General features: G+C 42.5%; 1 protein-coding gene across 3 annotated transcripts in view; it reads right to left on the bottom strand.

Annotated features, from left to right (window-relative positions):
* The window catches only part of LOC132684250 (uncharacterized), a 45,440-nt gene that overhangs the window by 17,304 nt on the left and 10,407 nt on the right, over nt 1-17,729 (bottom strand). For 2 of the 3 annotated variants that reach the window (XM_078432201.2, XM_078432202.2), the window contains exons 2-13: nt 17,518-17,552; nt 17,316-17,402; nt 14,766-14,822; nt 14,408-14,437; nt 10,985-11,029; nt 10,580-10,627; nt 10,169-10,215; nt 10,010-10,059; nt 9,518-9,735; nt 9,156-9,406; nt 5,970-6,104; nt 2,908-3,046 (exon numbers count right to left, since the gene is read on the bottom strand). In XM_078432201.2, the coding sequence (XP_078288327.2) occupies nt 2,908-3,046; nt 5,970-6,104; nt 9,156-9,406; nt 9,518-9,735; nt 10,010-10,059; nt 10,169-10,215; nt 10,580-10,627; nt 10,985-11,029; nt 14,408-14,437; nt 14,766-14,822; nt 17,316-17,402; nt 17,518-17,552 (1,142 nt within the window). The remainder of the gene's footprint in view (nt 1-2,907; nt 3,047-5,969; nt 6,105-9,155; nt 9,407-9,517; nt 9,736-10,009; nt 10,060-10,168; nt 10,216-10,579; nt 10,628-10,984; nt 11,030-14,407; nt 14,438-14,765; nt 14,823-17,315; nt 17,403-17,517; nt 17,553-17,729) is intronic. The other variant, XR_013549774.2, reaches the window with a different exon arrangement.

The raw sequence follows: 17,729 nt of genomic DNA, 5'->3' as shown, positions 1-17,729 counted from the left end.
ATATATACAATGGAGTATTACTCGGCAATCAAAAAGAATGAAATCTTGCCATTTGCAACTACGTGGATGGAACTGGAGGGTGTTATACTAAGTGAAATTAGTCAGAGAAAGACAAAAATCATATGACTTCACTCATATGAGGACTTTAAGAGACAAAAGAGATGAACCTAAGGGAAGGGAAACAAAAATAATATAAAAACAGGGAGGGGGACAAAACAGAAAAGACTCATCAATACGGAGAACAAACTGAGGGTTGCTGGAGGGTTGTGGGAGGGGGGATGGGCTAAATGGGTAAGGGGCATTAAGGAGTCTACTCCTGAAATCACCGTTGCACTATATGCTAACTAATTTGGATGTAAATTTTAAAAAATAAAATTTAAAAAAAAAAAGCAAAAAAAAAAAAAATTAAAAATAGAACTACCCTACAACCCAGCAATTGTACTACTAGAAATTGATCCAAAGGATACAAAAATGCTGATTCGAAGGGGGCACATACACCCCAATGTTTATAGCAGCACTATCAATAATAGCCAAATTATGAAAGAACCTAAATGTCCACCAACAGATAAACGAATTAAGATGTGGTGTATATATACAATGGAATACTACTTGGCAACGAAAAAGAATGAAATCTTGCAATTTGCAATGACATGGATGGAACTAGAAGGTATTATGCTAAGTGAAATAAGTTAGAGTAAGACAGATATCATATGATTTCATATGTGGAATTTAAGAAACACAACAGATGAACATAGGGGAAGGGAAGGAAAAATAAGATAAAAACAGAGAAGGAGGCAAACCGTAAGAGATTCTTAAGTACAGAGAACAAACTGAGGGTTGCTGGAGGGGGGAGAGGGTGGAAGGATGGGTTAAATGGGTGACAGGCATTAAGGAGGGCACTTTTCAGGATAAGCACTGGGTGTCACTATGTAAGAGATGAATCACTGGGTTCTATTTTAAAGTTAAGACTACACTGTATGGTAACTAACTTGAATATAAATAAAAAAAGAAACAAACAAACAAAGAGTATAATATTGAGATTAAGAATCAATCCCATCGGGGCGCCTGGGTGGCGCAGTCGGTTAAGCGTCCGACTTCAACCAGGTCACGATCTCGCGGTCCGTGAGTTCGAGCCCCGCGTCAGGCTCTGGGCTGATGGCTCGGAGCCTGGAGCCTGTTTCCGATTCTGTGTCTCCCTCTCTCTCTCTGCCCCTCCCCCGTTCATGCTCTGTCTCTCTCTGTCCCAAAAATAAAAAAATAAAAAACGTTGAAAAAAAAAAGAATTAAAAAAAAAAAAAAAAAAAGAATCAATCCCATCTACCAAAAAGGTTCATGCTTAAACTAGGACTGAGATCAGGTTAAATCAGGTTTTTTTTCTAGAGTATAAAACATGACAAGAATACAGACTCTAACAGAAAGAAATCTGTATTTTGGAAAGACATGCATATATGACCCACACACAGCACTCATTCTGTTACCATTAGCAGTTACCAAATTCCTTTGTCTACACATAACCCAGTGGATACAAAAGAAACTAGCTGAAAATTGATTCAAATGTTGTTCAGATGATAAAGAGATTTATAGAATACTTAACAGATCCTCACTGTTATTACATTTGTACAACAAAATTAAAATTCTGGAGAATGAAATTAATAGGAGAGTGGGTTAAAATCCAGCTAGTGGCACTTACTAACTTGTGCTTTTTTGAAATGACACTGTATTACATATACCAGGACAGAATTAAGGTATCATAATCCAAAATGCAAATGACGCAAAAATAATTTCTACTACAAACACATGACGGTGGCAGGAGGGACCTCAGTGCCATTTGCAGATGAGGATACAACAGCCACAAGGGGGTTGGGAGATTTGCCCACACTCCCACGTACAGCTGGTCAATTCTAGGGCTGGAACTAGAACCCATAGGACCTCACTCCCAACCCACTGTTCTGCCTCCCTTCTGGGTCCAAAATGTGCTCACTATACACATTTCTGCTGTTTTAATAACTCCCTTCAATAGAATTGGAGTTCAAGCTCAGACCTGCCTGAGGAGGAGGCCAGGGGCAGATCTGGGGTATCCCCCTGAGTCTCCCCTCTCCCAGAGGTGGTCCACAGCAGCAGCAGTCCTCTTCAACTCCTCCCAGAGCAGGAGAGCATGTTGAAAAGGTGGTTGTCAGAGGACTTCCCAGCACCAAAATATCAGAAGAGGGAAATGCATTCCCACAGCACAGCTGTGATCACACCCAGCAGGAGCTGCCAGCTCGTGAGGCAAACGAGACAGGCGGTCGGACAAAACATCGATGTACCTCCAGGTCACGAGAGGGACTTTGTCAGGGTACCCCTAATTCACATTAAAGTATCTGAGACCCATGGGGCGCCGGGGGGGCTCAGTCGGTTAAGCATCTGACTTCAGCTCAGGTCATGATCCTGTGGTTCATGAGTTTGAGCCCCGCTTCGGACTCCATGCTGACAGTTCAGAGCCTGGGGCCTGCTTCAGATTCTGTGTCTCCCTCACTCTCTGCCCCTCCCCACCTCTCTCTCTCTCTCTCTCTAAAAAATAAATAAATATTTAAAAAAAAAAAAAAAAAAATATATATATATATATATATATATATATATATATATATATCTGAGACCCAAACCTCAGAATGGTAAGGGGGAAAAAAACAACACTCTATTGGCTATGCCCACCCACTGCCTGAAGTTTCCACATACTCACTGAACTATACCCACTGACCAAGGGGTCTGGACATTGGTGCCTGAGAATCAGAGCCTAGCTGGGGTTTTTGTGTCTCTTAATCACATTTTTAAATGTTATGGTAATGAAACAGACAATTACTCTATTTGTCTTCCCACCCCAACCAACCCACAAACCAGAGTTTTCATTCAAGACACAAAAACACTTACATTCTCTCAGCTTTGCTTTCCATACAATTTCCTCAGAATCCATTTCAACCAAAAGTAATTTAAACTCCACTGGTTGCTCCAAATACACTTCAATGTAACTTTTCAATTTTAAAAGTGAACCGTCAACAAATTCGATCTCCTTAAAAAAAAGGGGGGGGGGGATTTTTAAAATTAAAAGTTGCATTAGTTGACAATAACAAATGTCAAATAAGGAATACTAGAAGGGTTAGTGCTGACCTGAACGCTTACTGAAACTCTGATGCTCGAAATGCCACTCCTTAATCACAGACCCTCTTATTCTCTTGCTTCTAGACCCTCATTACTCCAACCTACTTTTCTACTTCATTGAGGCTTCCAGTATGTTGGCCGTATTTTTTTTAAGATGTAACTTTTCAGCCCTTTCTTGGTTTCAGTGTTTCACGTTCCCAAACTAATCACCCTTTGGTAGGTGCTTTTAAACTTCCTCACCATCTTTTGCTTCGATCATTCCACAGCCCGGAATTGATTTAAAACACTGACAGAACTACACTGAGTGTTTTAGCCACATTCTGTCACTGAATACCACCTTTCTCCCAACAAACCCTTTCTTTGCTATTTTATGGATAAAGAATCTCAGAGAAGCTAATAAACTTGCCTAAATCCACATCTAGGAAATGGTAGAACTGAATTTGAATCCACACCTTCTGACTCCTCTTTTTTTTTTTAATTAATTTATTTATTTTGAAAGAGAGAGAGAGAGAGAGAGCGAGCACGGGTGGGGGAGGGGCAGAGAAGGAGAGAGAAAATTCCAAGCAGGTTCTGCGCCATCAGCACAGAGCCCAGTGAGAGGCTCAAACTCACAAACTATGAGATCATGACCTGAGCCAAAATCCAAGAGTCAGATGCTTAACCAACTGAGCCACCCAGGTGCCCCACCTTCTGACTCCTCTTTACTACAGAGACTGATTCCTGTCCTGGACCTCCTCTGCTCCTCTGCAGACTGACTCACAAGCCTAGAGGGAGAAGTCTACTTAAAAAAAAAAAAAAAATCACCGGAATGTACTAGGCACCACCTTTAAAAACCAGGGATCTTAACCTGCCCCTCTTCTTTCCCATTACAAATCACTAGCATTATCCTCACAACCTTTAATAGGTCACCAAGGCCTACAAAGCAAAGATCTCTCTCTCTCTCTCTCTCTCTCCTGTGGCCCCACTTTTCCCAAAGCCCTCTGCATTCCCATTTCCTGGAACTATTCTGGTGCCCTGAGCCCAGCTGCACATCCCCATCACCTCACTTAGGCACTTATGGTTTCCTCTTCCGGGAGAGCTGCCTCCCCGGTGAATCTCTCTCCCTTCAAACCCAGAACAAATGTCACCACATGGGAACCCTTCCTGAAATTCACCACACCCATCTCTATGGTAATACCACATGACATGTTAAAATTATTTCTTTACATGAATATAGTATGTCTCTTTCTATACTGGCATCTTTTGAAGGAAAAGATCATGACACTCTTAGCTCTTATCCCAGACTGACTTTTAATAGGTAATTTTGATAAATGACAGTTAAACACATCATTAATGGTATAAAATCAGCAAGAATACCTTAGGTTTACAGAGTTTCACAACTCTCAGAGAACCCCAAAACCATTACCTTTCTATGATCCTTTGGGCAATACTAGGAGATTATCCCCCATTTTATAGCCCAGAAATTTGGTTGAGAGAGAGCACACAACTGGTGGCAGAATTAGACTATTTAAAGCCCTCCCACCATCATCTTGTATAAACGAGAGCTCTGGGGACCATCTCAGTCCTTTCCTAGACAGATTTACCCACTGAATGTGTACTATTCCCTCTCCTGGTAGCTCTTAATCCTGGCAGCACATTATAGTCACCCTGGGAGCTTTAACAAGCCCGATGCCGAAGCCACTCCCAAACCAATTATGTCAGTATCTCTGGAGATGGAACCCAGGCCACAGACTTTTTTAAAGCTCCCCTGGGAATTCCATTTTGCAGCAAAGGCCAAGAATCACACTGTTCTAAGCAAGCCCTTCACATTTAATTCCACCTCCCAGGCAAGACCGCAGTTGGCTTCTTGTGATCATCTTGAGGTAGCATCTGCCAGGGCTTGATCAGCTTGCAAGGGCTGAGAACCTCTCACATCCCAGTGGAAAGACTGTGGAATTAGGACCCAAGGGCAGACGGGGCTCAGGGCCAGGCTCTCCCACCGCCTGGCCATGGGACTCAGTGGCTCACTGGCCCACTTTGCACATTAGTTTCTTCAGCCATGCTACTGTAAGGCTCAAAACACACCAGGTGGAAAGAGACCCTTTGAAACTGGAAAGGAAGGTCATAGAAGGCCATCTGATCAACCTGACTACTTCTCCAGGGCACCAGGCCCCTGAGAATATAAGAAAATAATGCAACATGGGCCACTGCAATCAGCTCTCTCTTGCTTCATATTTTAATGTAATGGAATCAAAACGTTGTTCTCAACTTTTCATAAACTATAAAACAAACATAAAAAGGTGTACAAAAAGAATTTCCACACAGATGTCTAGTTAGATAAGGTACGGCACACAATCAGAGCACATAATGAAAATAAGTTTTAAAAATAACTTAGTCATTTACAGGAAACCAAAATCACTTACAAATGTCATGTGTACAGTGAATAGTTGAAACCTAGTGACAATTTGTTCTCATAACAATTTTTCAAATGCCTTCCAGTAAGAAAAGCCAGTATTCTTGTTAGCAACTCTTTTCCATTAACCTTCAGTGCTCTGTGACTTAAAATCAAGCTTAAGGTTTTTATTCCTTTGAAGCTAACATTGAATTTAATTAAAAAAAAAAAACTCGAGAAAATTTAAAACCTTTTTAAAGGGAAAGAGATTAGATAAGTCGATTTTTCAGATTAATTCTGAAATTCAACAGCATCTCTGGAATAAGCTTCAAGTTTAGCAAAACAATTGCTTTCTTTTAAATAAAAAATGAGAACAAAATGCATTATTTTAAAACCTTCAGAATACATATCTACAAAATATACATCCTGCTGCTACTCCAAGTGGTTTTCAAAATATATATACCTCTGGGGTAATTTCGGCTTCTGGTTCGCTGATCAGTCTGTATTTCTTCCCATTCTGCAATAACTTCTGGCAAACAGGAGGCTTGTCAATTTTCATGAATTTCTTGGAGGAGTGCTTTACAGACTTGGAAATATCCTGAAGGTAGAAATAGGTTTTGGTTTTGAAATGCATCAGCAACAACTGTAAGGACTCTAAGCATCCGAGCAGTGCATGTGCTGCCCTGCATTATCTTCATTTCCCTGTACAAAATGACAGCAAGGGAGAAACTTTCACGGTGCTCTGAAAAGAAATGCCATAGAGGCGAATAAGGCACCTTTGATCTGCACTTCAGGCTTCTAGGTGCCCAAACATCTTTCTGCCAAAGCACTACAGCCAAAGCACCCACCCTGCATGGCACCTAAAATTTGCTTCTGAAGGATTTGAGAAAATTAAATTAGGGCTAGTGTTACACATTCGTATTGATTATATGCCAATGATGTGAACAGAGAGCAGCTACTTTATTGTCAACAGTTCTGCTTTACCCGAAGTTTGTTTCTACCCAGCACCTTACATGTTCCCATCCTTATTTTCACAACTGTCCCAGAGGGGTCCCTGATTTTATATGTATAGCTTGAATGCCCCAAAGAGGTTAAAGGAAACTTTGGCCCAGGCTCACTTGTAAAGCAGCTGAGTAGCTGAACATGAAATTTAGGTTTCCTGAAGACAAAGTTCAAGGAGTTCTTCCTATGTAGGGAAAAAAACAACCCAGGAAGGTGTAAAAACCAAACATCAACAGGAAGCACATCCTGCCTTTTAACCATGCTATGCTCCCTATCGTTCTAGTGGTGTCTTCCTCTACATTTGTTGATACAATCAGCCCCTCACCCCAGCTTCCCAGGAAGTACAGATAATACCCTTTTAATTACTTGTATTTACTTTCCTGAAATATGAACTTCATTAAATAATAGTACTTTATTCCAGGGTGCCTGGGTAGCTCAGTTGGTTAAGAGCTTGACTCTTCGTTTCGGCTCAGGCCATGATCTCATGGTTCATGGGTTCGAGTCCCAAGTCAGTGGGAAGTCTGCTTAGGATTCTCTCCTCCTTTCTCTCTGCCCCCCTCACCCCCTCATCCCCCACCCCTACCGGCTCTCTCTTGCTCTCAAAAAATATATATATATATTTATTCCAAATCCATGGTAATTCTACTTTAGATAGGGTTATTTTTATACTATTTTGAAGACTAGCTTCCCAACTGAAAGTATTAACTTTAGTAAGATTAAAGGAAGCATATTTTACCTTAGGAAGAAACTAAAAACCTATCACTTAATAGAATTTTTAAATTTTAATATATATTGCCAATTATAATCAATATAACTTACGTTTCTAAAGCTGTGCAAACACTACAACCTAAAAACACTGGAAATAGGTAGTTTCATGTTGTAGGGGGCCAAGGGAAGGCTACCCCAAGATGGACTACTTTGGCATGAAGGCTATTTTGATTTAAAAAGCAATCAAGGGTGGGTAGGTGGGTGAAATAGCTGAAGGGGATTAAAGAGTACACTTATCATGAAGAGCCCTGTGTAATGTACAAAATTGTTGAATCGTATTGTACACCTGAAACTAATATAATACTGCATATTAATTATACTTGAATTTTTAAAAAAATTAATTTAAACAAATTTTTTGAAAAAGCAATCAAAACCCAGCAGATTCAGGAAACACTCTTTACCTCCCCTACAATCGCCTAGAAGAAGTTGGATAGAGGACCTCCTCCAGGAAGAGAACTATCACCAGAGAAAACTACATTACGTGACATGAACCAGGTATGGTGACAGAGAGGAACCCTGCAAGGCCTGTTTCATCAAAGTCCTCTATGTTCCATTGCTTCTGAGGGGCCCAGCAAGCACTTGTTTACTAAGCATTTACTTTTTCATTTTCTTGCAAAGTGTATTCCTTCCCTTTGAAGTCCCAGCATGCTGCCCCCTTCTCCTTAGTTCACAATGACATATATACCTCATTTTGCCAGAGTGTCTTTGGAATTTCCACATCTGTGTGGATTCCCCATACATACAAAATTAAATTAGATTTTCTCCTGTTAATCTGTCTCATGTCAACCTGATTCTTGAAGGGCAGCCAGAAGGATCTTGTAGGGCAGAGGAAATTCTTCCTCCTTGTCAATGTAAATTCTGTAACTCAAACTACAACTCATCATTTTGTACACTTTATCACAGATCTTATGTTTATTTTCTTAACTTCTGTCAAACTCTCATTTCAAATCTGAAAGGACAATTTTGAGTCATTGTTTTTTCTGTCTACTTTATTTATTTCAGTTCTCCATCCACCTCTAAACCATTACAATTGTACAGAAAATGGTTAAAGGTATAACAGGAGATCTAACTGCCACAGCTCTAACTATGTAAGCATTCAGAAAGCGGGATAATCACCACATCCTGATTCTGGAAAACTGGTTCCATTATGAACACCCAAACCCCCACCCCTCAGGCCTCGCTGCCTTAAACACAGTTAAGTGGTTCATGAATATCTGCTCTACAAAACTCAGAATGTGAACCACAGGCCAATTTTTATCCAAAAATTTCCTCTGCAATGAGTTAACCTGGGAGGTGGATCTTATGTGAGGAACTTTAGGCAAAGAGAAACCTCAAGTCATCCTACATTTGACCCAAAGGCCTCAAATGGCTCCCCCATGTGTTCCAGAACAGGTGCTCCTCGAACTCTTAATGTGCACGCAAATCACCTGGGAATCCTGCCCAGTTCAGGCTCAGATTCTAGAGGTTTGGAGTGGGCTAGAGCTTTTGCATTTTACCAAGCTCCCTGCTGATGTCAACATTCCTGGCCCCCTGGGTCCCAGACCACATTTTGAGTAGCACAGCTATAGAAAACAAATGGCCTAGACTGTACATCAGCCAACCCTCTCCAAAGCCAGGCCTACTTGTCTGGGCCATCCTCATCTATGGAGAGCTACTTCCCCATCTGTTATCTTCTTGACACTATTTACACGTACAGACAACCATACCCCATAAACCTGAGGACTTGGCACACACCGAGGCACTGACCTTAGAACCTTATGCCAAATTAGACCCACAGTGGGGGGACACTTAAATGAACAGGGACAGGACCCACATAAACATGGCATAACGTTTGAACACAGAGTATTCAACATTTATTATTCATTTTCATTAACTTTACCTTGATGAAGGACTCATTATTGGTTGCTATGTACACTCGAAAAGACAAGGATGGATTATGGTCAATGGCTTTGTAGAGAATCACGGCCCCATGGTGGTATACTGTTTCTTCACTTTGAATAACAGGTCCCACCGGAGAAAGAGAGCTCACATGCCACTTGACATGGGTTGCAGAATGATCCACAGTGGATTCTAACGAGGCCCCAGAACTTTTAACATGTAAGACTTTGAACGTCATATTGGCATCATGGTCTGTTAAAGCACGAAGATAAATTAGTGTTCCAGGCAGTATACGGATGGCACACATACTCTTATATACGCACATGCACACACTAATGAGACTTTTAGAAAACGAGTACTTACGACCCAAGCAGAGGGAATGTGGAAACTGAATGGAAGTAAGACAGTTTGGGTCACATTTAACATCAAACAAGGGTCCACCAACAATCCAGGGCTTAACAACCAGGTCTGCGTATTTGCTCCAGGACAAAACGCAATACTTGATGTCAACTTTTCTGTTAACCTCAAATATCAGGCCAGTTTCTGTGCACTGGTAAGTTCCCTCCGCGTCCAACTTTAGCCTGCATTGGACAGATAAGAACACCTGTTTAGGCCTAACATTTGGTCAGCAAAGGACTTTTTAAAATTATTTAGGTTTTTAATTTCATGCAAAAGCACTAATGAAATTCTACCACATTTTGAAGAAGCATCACTATCAAAGAAAACAATCCAAGTAGTTACATAAAATGTGTGAAATTAGTGATATTGCTTTGTGTTTCCCCTATTTGGGGTCATTTTTATGTACAAAGTTAAATTACTAATGATATTAAGTCTTCTGTATTCACAACTACTTACAAAAACTGTTCCCGGGAAAGGAGCCTGGGGGTCACTTGCTCATTCTGTTTCTGAAGAAAAAGTATACACACATATGCACATAAGTGAGTAATATATAAGTAAATGTTGTTTTCTTAAAGCAAACTAGGAAATCATATTTTATAATTAAAAGATACTTACATTTTCAGCATTACAGTGTTCACAGGAAGGTTGGATTTTATTAAGTTCTAAATAATAGAAAAAAGGTTTTACTTATATGAATGTGATTGGCATTTTCAAATAAAATTTTTTTATTTAATTTTTTTGTTATTTTAGAGAGAGCAGGGGTGAGGGGCAGAGGGAGAGAGAATCTTAAGCAGGCTCCATGCTCAGTTCAGAGCCCAACGCAGGGCTCGATCCCACAACCCTGAGATCATGACCTGAGCTGAAGTAAAGAGTTGGATGCTCAACTAACTGAGCCACCCAGGTGCCCCTCAAAGATAAATTTTTTAATAAATATATGTGATATGACCAGATCACAAAATTCAAAAGTACATGCCCCTCAGCGATAAGAAGATCTAAAAGAATATTTTGGAACATGTAAGTTTATACCTGAATGTAAATGATCCTTGGGCAAGTCTTTATCCTCCCACTCTTGCACTGTGAAAGAGATCATCACACATGTATTGGCACAAGTCATCCACAGGGTAAGTCATGTACTACTTAAGTACCCACCTTCAGCTTCCCAACTGACAGGAGTTTAAACATGTATTTAAACACTTGCAGGAGTTAATCCAATGACACATGACACATCATGTTTGTCAATCCCACTGCAGGTCTAAGGTGTGAAAATTAGCTTGAATGTGACTTCAGTGCACCCCCTCTTGGCACATAAATCTTTATGTGATCTTTTTATGCAGCAGTGAAGGCTCTGTCCCCATCCTGCAAACCTGACCCACATGTCATGGGAGAGAAACAGAGGAAACTGGCAGGGTAAGCATATTGCCTGGTTCTTACCCTGAGCAGAAGCTTCCTCAGTGGAAGACTCTCCTGGCTCCCCATCTGTGGAGACAAGAGGGGCATGAGCAATCTCTTCATTAGTTATTCCTCACCTAGGCCGGTGTCTCTCCTGGAGGGCTGCAGCCCCACTGAAGACTCCTTCGTGGCCCATCATAAATGCTTGGCTGGCGTCAGCCCTCAAGCTGTTAGAGTTAGAGATTAGCTTGGGAGAAAGGAATCAACATCCTATTTTAAGCATATTTAAACCGGAACTATTGTAAGACTCTCTGATACAGCATGCAGACTCCTTCCATATGGCTCAAGGCCCTATATGATCTGGCTCCCCATTACCTCATTTCCTGCCTGCCTCCCCACACCTACTGCCCTCCCGTCACTGCTTGCCATTTCTCCATCCCCAAAGCACACTCCTAACTCAGGGCCTTTGCCCATACTGTCTCCTCTTACAAAGGCTCATGCTACTCCTCCCCTCACTTCCTTGTGGTCTCTCTCAAACATCCTTGTATCTGAAAGGCTTTCCTGACAAACACATAAACACACACACACACACACACACACACACACACACACACACTCCCCTGCAAGAGGGCCTGCCTGACATACTCACTCTTCGCCCTTCATTTTCCTTGAGGGCATCTCCCCAACCAGGTACACTGTACAGTTTAGTGTTTCCTGCTTCCTGTCTCTCTCCCTGCTAGAATGTGAGCTTCATGAGGACTGTATCTCTAGGGCCTGGTAAGCGCTCAGTGACTTTTTTCTGAATGATTACAATTCCATAATACAAAAATAATATTAAGAAAGGGAACAGAGAAAGAAAAGAGAGAGAGAGAGAGAGGAGAGAAAGAGAGGAGAGAGAGAAAGAGAGAGAGAGAGAGAGAAAGAAAGAAAGAAAGAAAGAAAGAAAGAAAGAAAGAAAGAAAAAGAAAGAAAGCAAGCAATAAGTTCTTCTATTATTTACACTGGCCACTAGTTGCATGAGCCTGGACTCTGCAGTTATATTACTAAGTCTCCCCATGCTTTGCCTTCCACATCTGTCAAATGGGGATTAGAATAATATCACCCCCCAAAACTTAGGAACACAAATTACCATTCCCTAAGTGCTCCGTAAGTGTTAGATAACTATTATTAACTATTATTTTGCTCTGGTGATAAGCGGGACTCATTAAAAAACTCAAGAATTCTAGACAACAACATTGTCACTTATATTTTAAAGGTCTGAACAACCTTTGGGAGGGTCACCCCATGGGTAAGGTGCTCCTCAACACATATGCAAGGTCCTATGCCATCACCAATGCCCAGAAGGTACAGACACTCCCCAGAAGAGCACTCCAGCCCAAGACACACAAGTTGCCTGATTCCTGGCCTACTGGGGCAGTATCCAGGGACCAGGGTTTACAAGACAGAAGCAGCTTTAAAAGAAAGCATTAAGGGGCTCCTGGGTAGCTCAGTCGGCTGAGTCTCCGACTTTAGCTCAGGTCATGATCTCACAGTTTGTGAGTTCAAGCCCCACATTAGGCTTTGTGCGGACAGTGCAGAGCCTGCTTGAGATTCTCTCCCTCTCTCTCTGCCCTTACCCGTTCGCGCTCGCTCTCTCTCAAAAATAAATAAAAACACACAAAAAAAAATTAAAAAAAAAACAGCATTAAGATAAAGTGGCAAACAGAGACTATAAGTATTCAGAGTCCTGGACTCAGAACACTACAGATGTGAAATACCCAAACCCTACACCACACAATCCTCCAATCATATTTCCTTAGCTACTATCCTATGAAGGATCATAAAATTATAAATTATTTATGGGCTGTATATCTACATTGTATCTCATCCACACCCCATGTTTTTCTGCCTTGGGAGCAGAGAAAGGGAAAGAGATTCGAGAATCCTAACCAGCCCGCAAATACAGAGTCTCTGACCAGGTCTTCCCAGCCAAAGCAGAGAAAAGTGATGCAATTCTCCCCAACTTGTAAATCGCAGCTTCCCTCAATCCATATGACGAGGGTGGCCCCAGAGTTCATGCCCATGAGTAGAAAGCATATCCACTCATGAGGAGGGTGAGTGGGCCTGAGCTGCCTGCTAGCCCACAGAGGAGCAAATACTCCAAGGTGGCCTACCTAGTCTTTCCACCTGACCTGAGAATGGAGGTGAATGGGTGGGTACCTCTCTGATCTCTCCTCTAACGGGAAGGATAAAAACTCTCTTTTAACAAAGAGAATACTTTTGTGGGGAGGCAGGACCCCTTACATGACCTGGGGCTCACTCCTAGGACAAGCATCCTCAGCCAGCCCACAGAAGATGCGAGGCCACTTTCACTGCCAAAGAATACCAAGAAGTCTAATCCAGCCAATGGCCGGGGCTTGTGTCTTGCTCCACACACACCCTGCTGAGAACGACCGCACCCTCCCACCCAATTTTGAGCCTATCTTGAGCCTCACCGACTCCAAATGCCTTCCTCCTAGGTTGCCTGCCCTGGTGAGGCCCTGGGCCAGGCCTAGCTTCTGCAGCCTGAGCGTCCTGCCTCCAGACTCCGTACCCCTATGGCCCTTTACCCAGTTATTACCAGGGATAACATCAGAGACCTGATCCCAATGCACAGCTCTCTAATTTCATTTCTATCTTAAACCATTCTATAGAGGCTAGACTTTTGACTGCATTTTTAAAGGATGAAAATCATCCATAATGTATAGAGACCTGAGGCACACATTTTTTCTTTATAGGTATCAGCATATGACATCTCTGCAAGGGTGATACACAGATTATTACAGGTTCTTATCAATGCATAACACGATTGCAAGAAACTTACAGTTACTATCACAGGTTCCCCACTGGGAAGCTGCAGAGAGAATCAGGTTCTACACAGGACTTCCGAGTGAAGTGATTTCATTTATTTAATAGTATTACAAAGGAGCCCTCTGACTGCCTTGCTACAGTGTTCATGGGCAGATCCCAGTCTAAGAACTGGGAAAAAAATCCTACAGTAAAATAAAATCACTTAAAATAAAAGCTTAGTCACTTACAAAACTCTTGACCAAAACCGTATTTTATATTTAGAATCCATGCCCCTCAAGTGGTTTCATACTCAAGTTGCTCACAAATAACTAGAATGGCATGCCAGGAGACTCTAAACCACAAATGGTACATTTGCAGCAGCAAAGAGTTCACTCTGCTGTAATCTGTGAGCAGCGACCACCACAGAAGGAAGCCAGGCCCGCTTGTGGCCGCACTGTAGATTGCGGTCAGTGCAGATCAAGAACATATGCCACGTGCAGGGAGCTCAAATTTGCAAAACGCTTACAGAAATTTCCCAATGTTTAACTTAATTTTGCATATTAAAAGATAAAGAACAAGCAGTTGGCAACAAAGGCGATCCTTCCCTTTCTTCCTTTCAACAACAAAAAATAAAATTCAGAGGAAGGATATACTTACTTGTTTTTTCTGGTTCTGGTTCCTCATTATCTACAAAAAAAAAAAAAAAAAAGTCTAAATCAAATTCTCTTGACAACCAAGAGGAAACCCGGGCTAATGGGAGAATAGGTAAAATGTTTGCCTTTTGCCAATAGCAACCACTTCCTGTCTTTCTTCTTCAGCTCATCCTGTTCGGCCGCTTTGCTTGCCAGCTAGAAAGTATTTACCATGGAAGTATTTTTTTTCAGGACTTCACAAAACCACACTAGTAATGTGTCCTCACACCGTATAAGGGATGTATGCATTAGTTTAAAATACAAATAAAGGTTCATATGTTTAACTAGAATTCTATAACTTAAAAAAGACATATGTGACTCACCAGATTCACTTTCAGAGCTGTCCTCAGAACTGCTGTCCTCAGAACTGCTGTCCTTTCCTGAATAGAGGCATATGCCGGGGAAGTACACAGTGAACAAAAAATAGGAACTATTTTTTTTAATTCTGGTTCTGTGAAGTAATTTCTACATATTATTTTTTTTAATTTGAGAGAGAGAGAGAGAAAGAGAGAGAGAGAGAGAGAGAGAGAGAGGGAGAGAGAGAGAACCTCGAGCAGGCTCCATGCTCATCATGGAGCCTGACAAGGGGCTTGATCCCACGACCCAGGGATCATGACCAGCGCTGAAATCAAGAGTTGTACACTCAACTGACTGAGCCACCCTGGTGCCCCGTATTTATATATATTATAAAACAGATTCAAACTCAACTAATTTCTTCTTAATTTAATAAATTCTTACTGAGTCCAAAACTACAGTTCATATAAAAGGGGGCTGATTTTCCTTTGGAAATGGATAAAATATACTTTGATTGTTTAAGTGGGAGCTCAAATCACACTTTGCCTGCAGTAATCATTTTATTTGGTTGTCACTCAAGTCCTACCCAGCCTTGACTTGCCCTTACTGCTCCTGTCTTCCTCCTATACTTGCACCTCTGGACAGCTCACATGCACAAGTTCAATGACACAACAGTGCAGAATTCTGGAGAGTAAATGCCACTGACTGAAGCACAGGACAAACTCAGTCCACACTATGCAACTACTTCTGGAAAGAGTAGTCCCCAAGAATGGGGACCTTGTGTCCTTGGTCTCCTTCCACTTCCTCACCCCCAACTCAGTGTCTCAGCCCATTGCAATCAGGCTTCTGTTCCCACCACTAGTTAGGAATCCTCTCCGTGATGTCCCTGAAGGACCATGAACCCCCAGAAAATGACTCCCACAGGTAGACACCTACCACCCCCTCTCACATGGCGCTCTCGTGAGGTCGGTCCTGGCTCTCCTACCTCTCTGCGTGCCCTCCGCCCACCCTGCAGCTCCTCTCTGCCACCCCCCAATTACTAACGCCCCAGCCTCCACTCCCCATTCCCAGCCTCCTTTCCACCTTAAGAGCCCTCAATCGCACCCGCTTCCCAATTGGATTCCAACCTCCACCTCCAGGGGCACCCTGACTCTCCCAGCAGACCCCAGAAGCGCCCGAGGCCTAATCTGTTGGCCAGGTTCAGCCCCCACTACCAATCCGCATTCTCTCCTCCTCCCAGTTTGCAGACACTGCCCCAGCCCCCATGCAGGATCAGGATTCAGCAAGCACATACACGGAAAGTTATTAGCATCACTCTCAAATCCTCCCTCCCTTCATCCAGAACAAAGGATTGGCAGCAGTTACATGGAGGAAAGAAAAGATTTGAGAATAATGATGAGAACAATAATGATAGTAGCTAAGAACGGCTTTGAGTGTTCTATGTGCCAGGCACATCGATACATATATTCACGTATTTACATGTATTTACTCATTTTGTGTATATATACTTTACATATACTTATATAAAATGCTTTACGTATATTTACACATTAATCTTCACAACTGTCCAGTGATGTAAGCTGAGGCCAGTTAATTTACTTAAGCAAGACCACCACCTCCATACCATCCTCCCCTTCACCCACCCCCCCCCCCCAACTCCAGGCCAGGAAGTCTGGAGTTAAGATTTCAACTCAGGCAGCCTGGTGGGAACCTGCACTCTCAACCATGTTGTTAGACTTACACACATGCTCATTATTACTTCAGCAGATCAACCCCCGGGAGCTGGTGACTAACTGGATGTGGGTGTAGAGGGGAAGTAGGAGGCAGGTTCCTGCATGAGAGGATGCCTGAGTGGAGGGTGAGGCACTGACTGTGTAGGAACAGGTGCTAGGAAATCAACTGATGGGACATGGCCTTGGTCCTCCAGGGCTGGAAGCATAGAAGAGTGATTTTCAACCTTGGCTGCACCATGGAATCACCTGGAGAGCTTTCCCAACACATCCAAGCCCAGGACTCAGACACTCCCTAGACCCTCTGATTTAGCTGGTCTGAGGTGGGGCCTGAATAGCAGTATTGATCTTTAAAGTCCCCAGATGACTGCAATGTGTAGCCAGGATTGAGAACCACTGGGCTAGAATCAATCTATTTTAATTACTCCCCTGCTCCCCAAATTTGAATGTTCCCCAAATAGGATGATTGCCACTCCTTCTCCAAGCCTTTACAGATACCTCCCCGTTGCATGGAAGTCTCTTTCCCAGGCCCCAGGTCCAGAGTTCCCAGGGATCCATTAAGACCTAGCCCCAAGTCACTTCTGCTGAAAGTCTCCCTCACCCCGCCAAGTTAGCCATGCCTCCTCTGTGATCTACCCTATCACATTTATCCGACTGGCAAACCGAGGTCTGGAGGTCCTCCAAGGTCCCTGGAGGACCACGGCTGTGTCTTATCACCTTGATTCGCCAGTACCCATCCTGACACAGACGCTCAATGCATGAATGCACATATGCCCAGCTTAAAAGTACCAAGCAGATGGAGACAAGCCTCATAAGTCAGTTCTCTTGCTTATTAAAACTGCCACCTACCAATCTTGAGTGGTTTGGCTCCTTCTTCGGTTTCTTCTTGACCCCCATGGAAGGAGGCTGGCTTGCAGGCCAACAGCCAGTGAACGCCTGAATGGAACAAAGTGGCTGCAGTCAATAAATAATCATTTTCTAAGACTTCAAATGTTTTATACAGTATAGATTAAGTTTTTTAATAACTCAACAATGACTTAGAGTACCATACCTTTTTCTTCTGAAGAGGCATTGTGATGATCATCACTAGAGCAAGAAAAGAAAAAGACTTTTAAAAACAGATACTAGAAGCGCCTGGGTGGCTCAGTTTGTTAAGCATCTGACTCTTGATTTCAGCTCAAGTCATGATCTCATGGTTTGTGAGGTTGAGCCCCACGTCAGGCTCTGTACTGAGCATGCAGCTTGTTTGGGATTCTCTCTCTC

This window comes from Panthera onca, chromosome C2 (genome assembly GCF_046562875.1).
Source record: "Panthera onca isolate mPanOnc1 chromosome C2, mPanOnc1 haplotype 2, whole genome shotgun sequence".
NCBI lineage: Eukaryota > Metazoa > Chordata > Mammalia > Carnivora > Felidae > Panthera > Panthera onca.
Note: the sequence above shows the minus strand (reverse complement) of the source record. Positions and strands in the feature narration are given on the sequence as shown.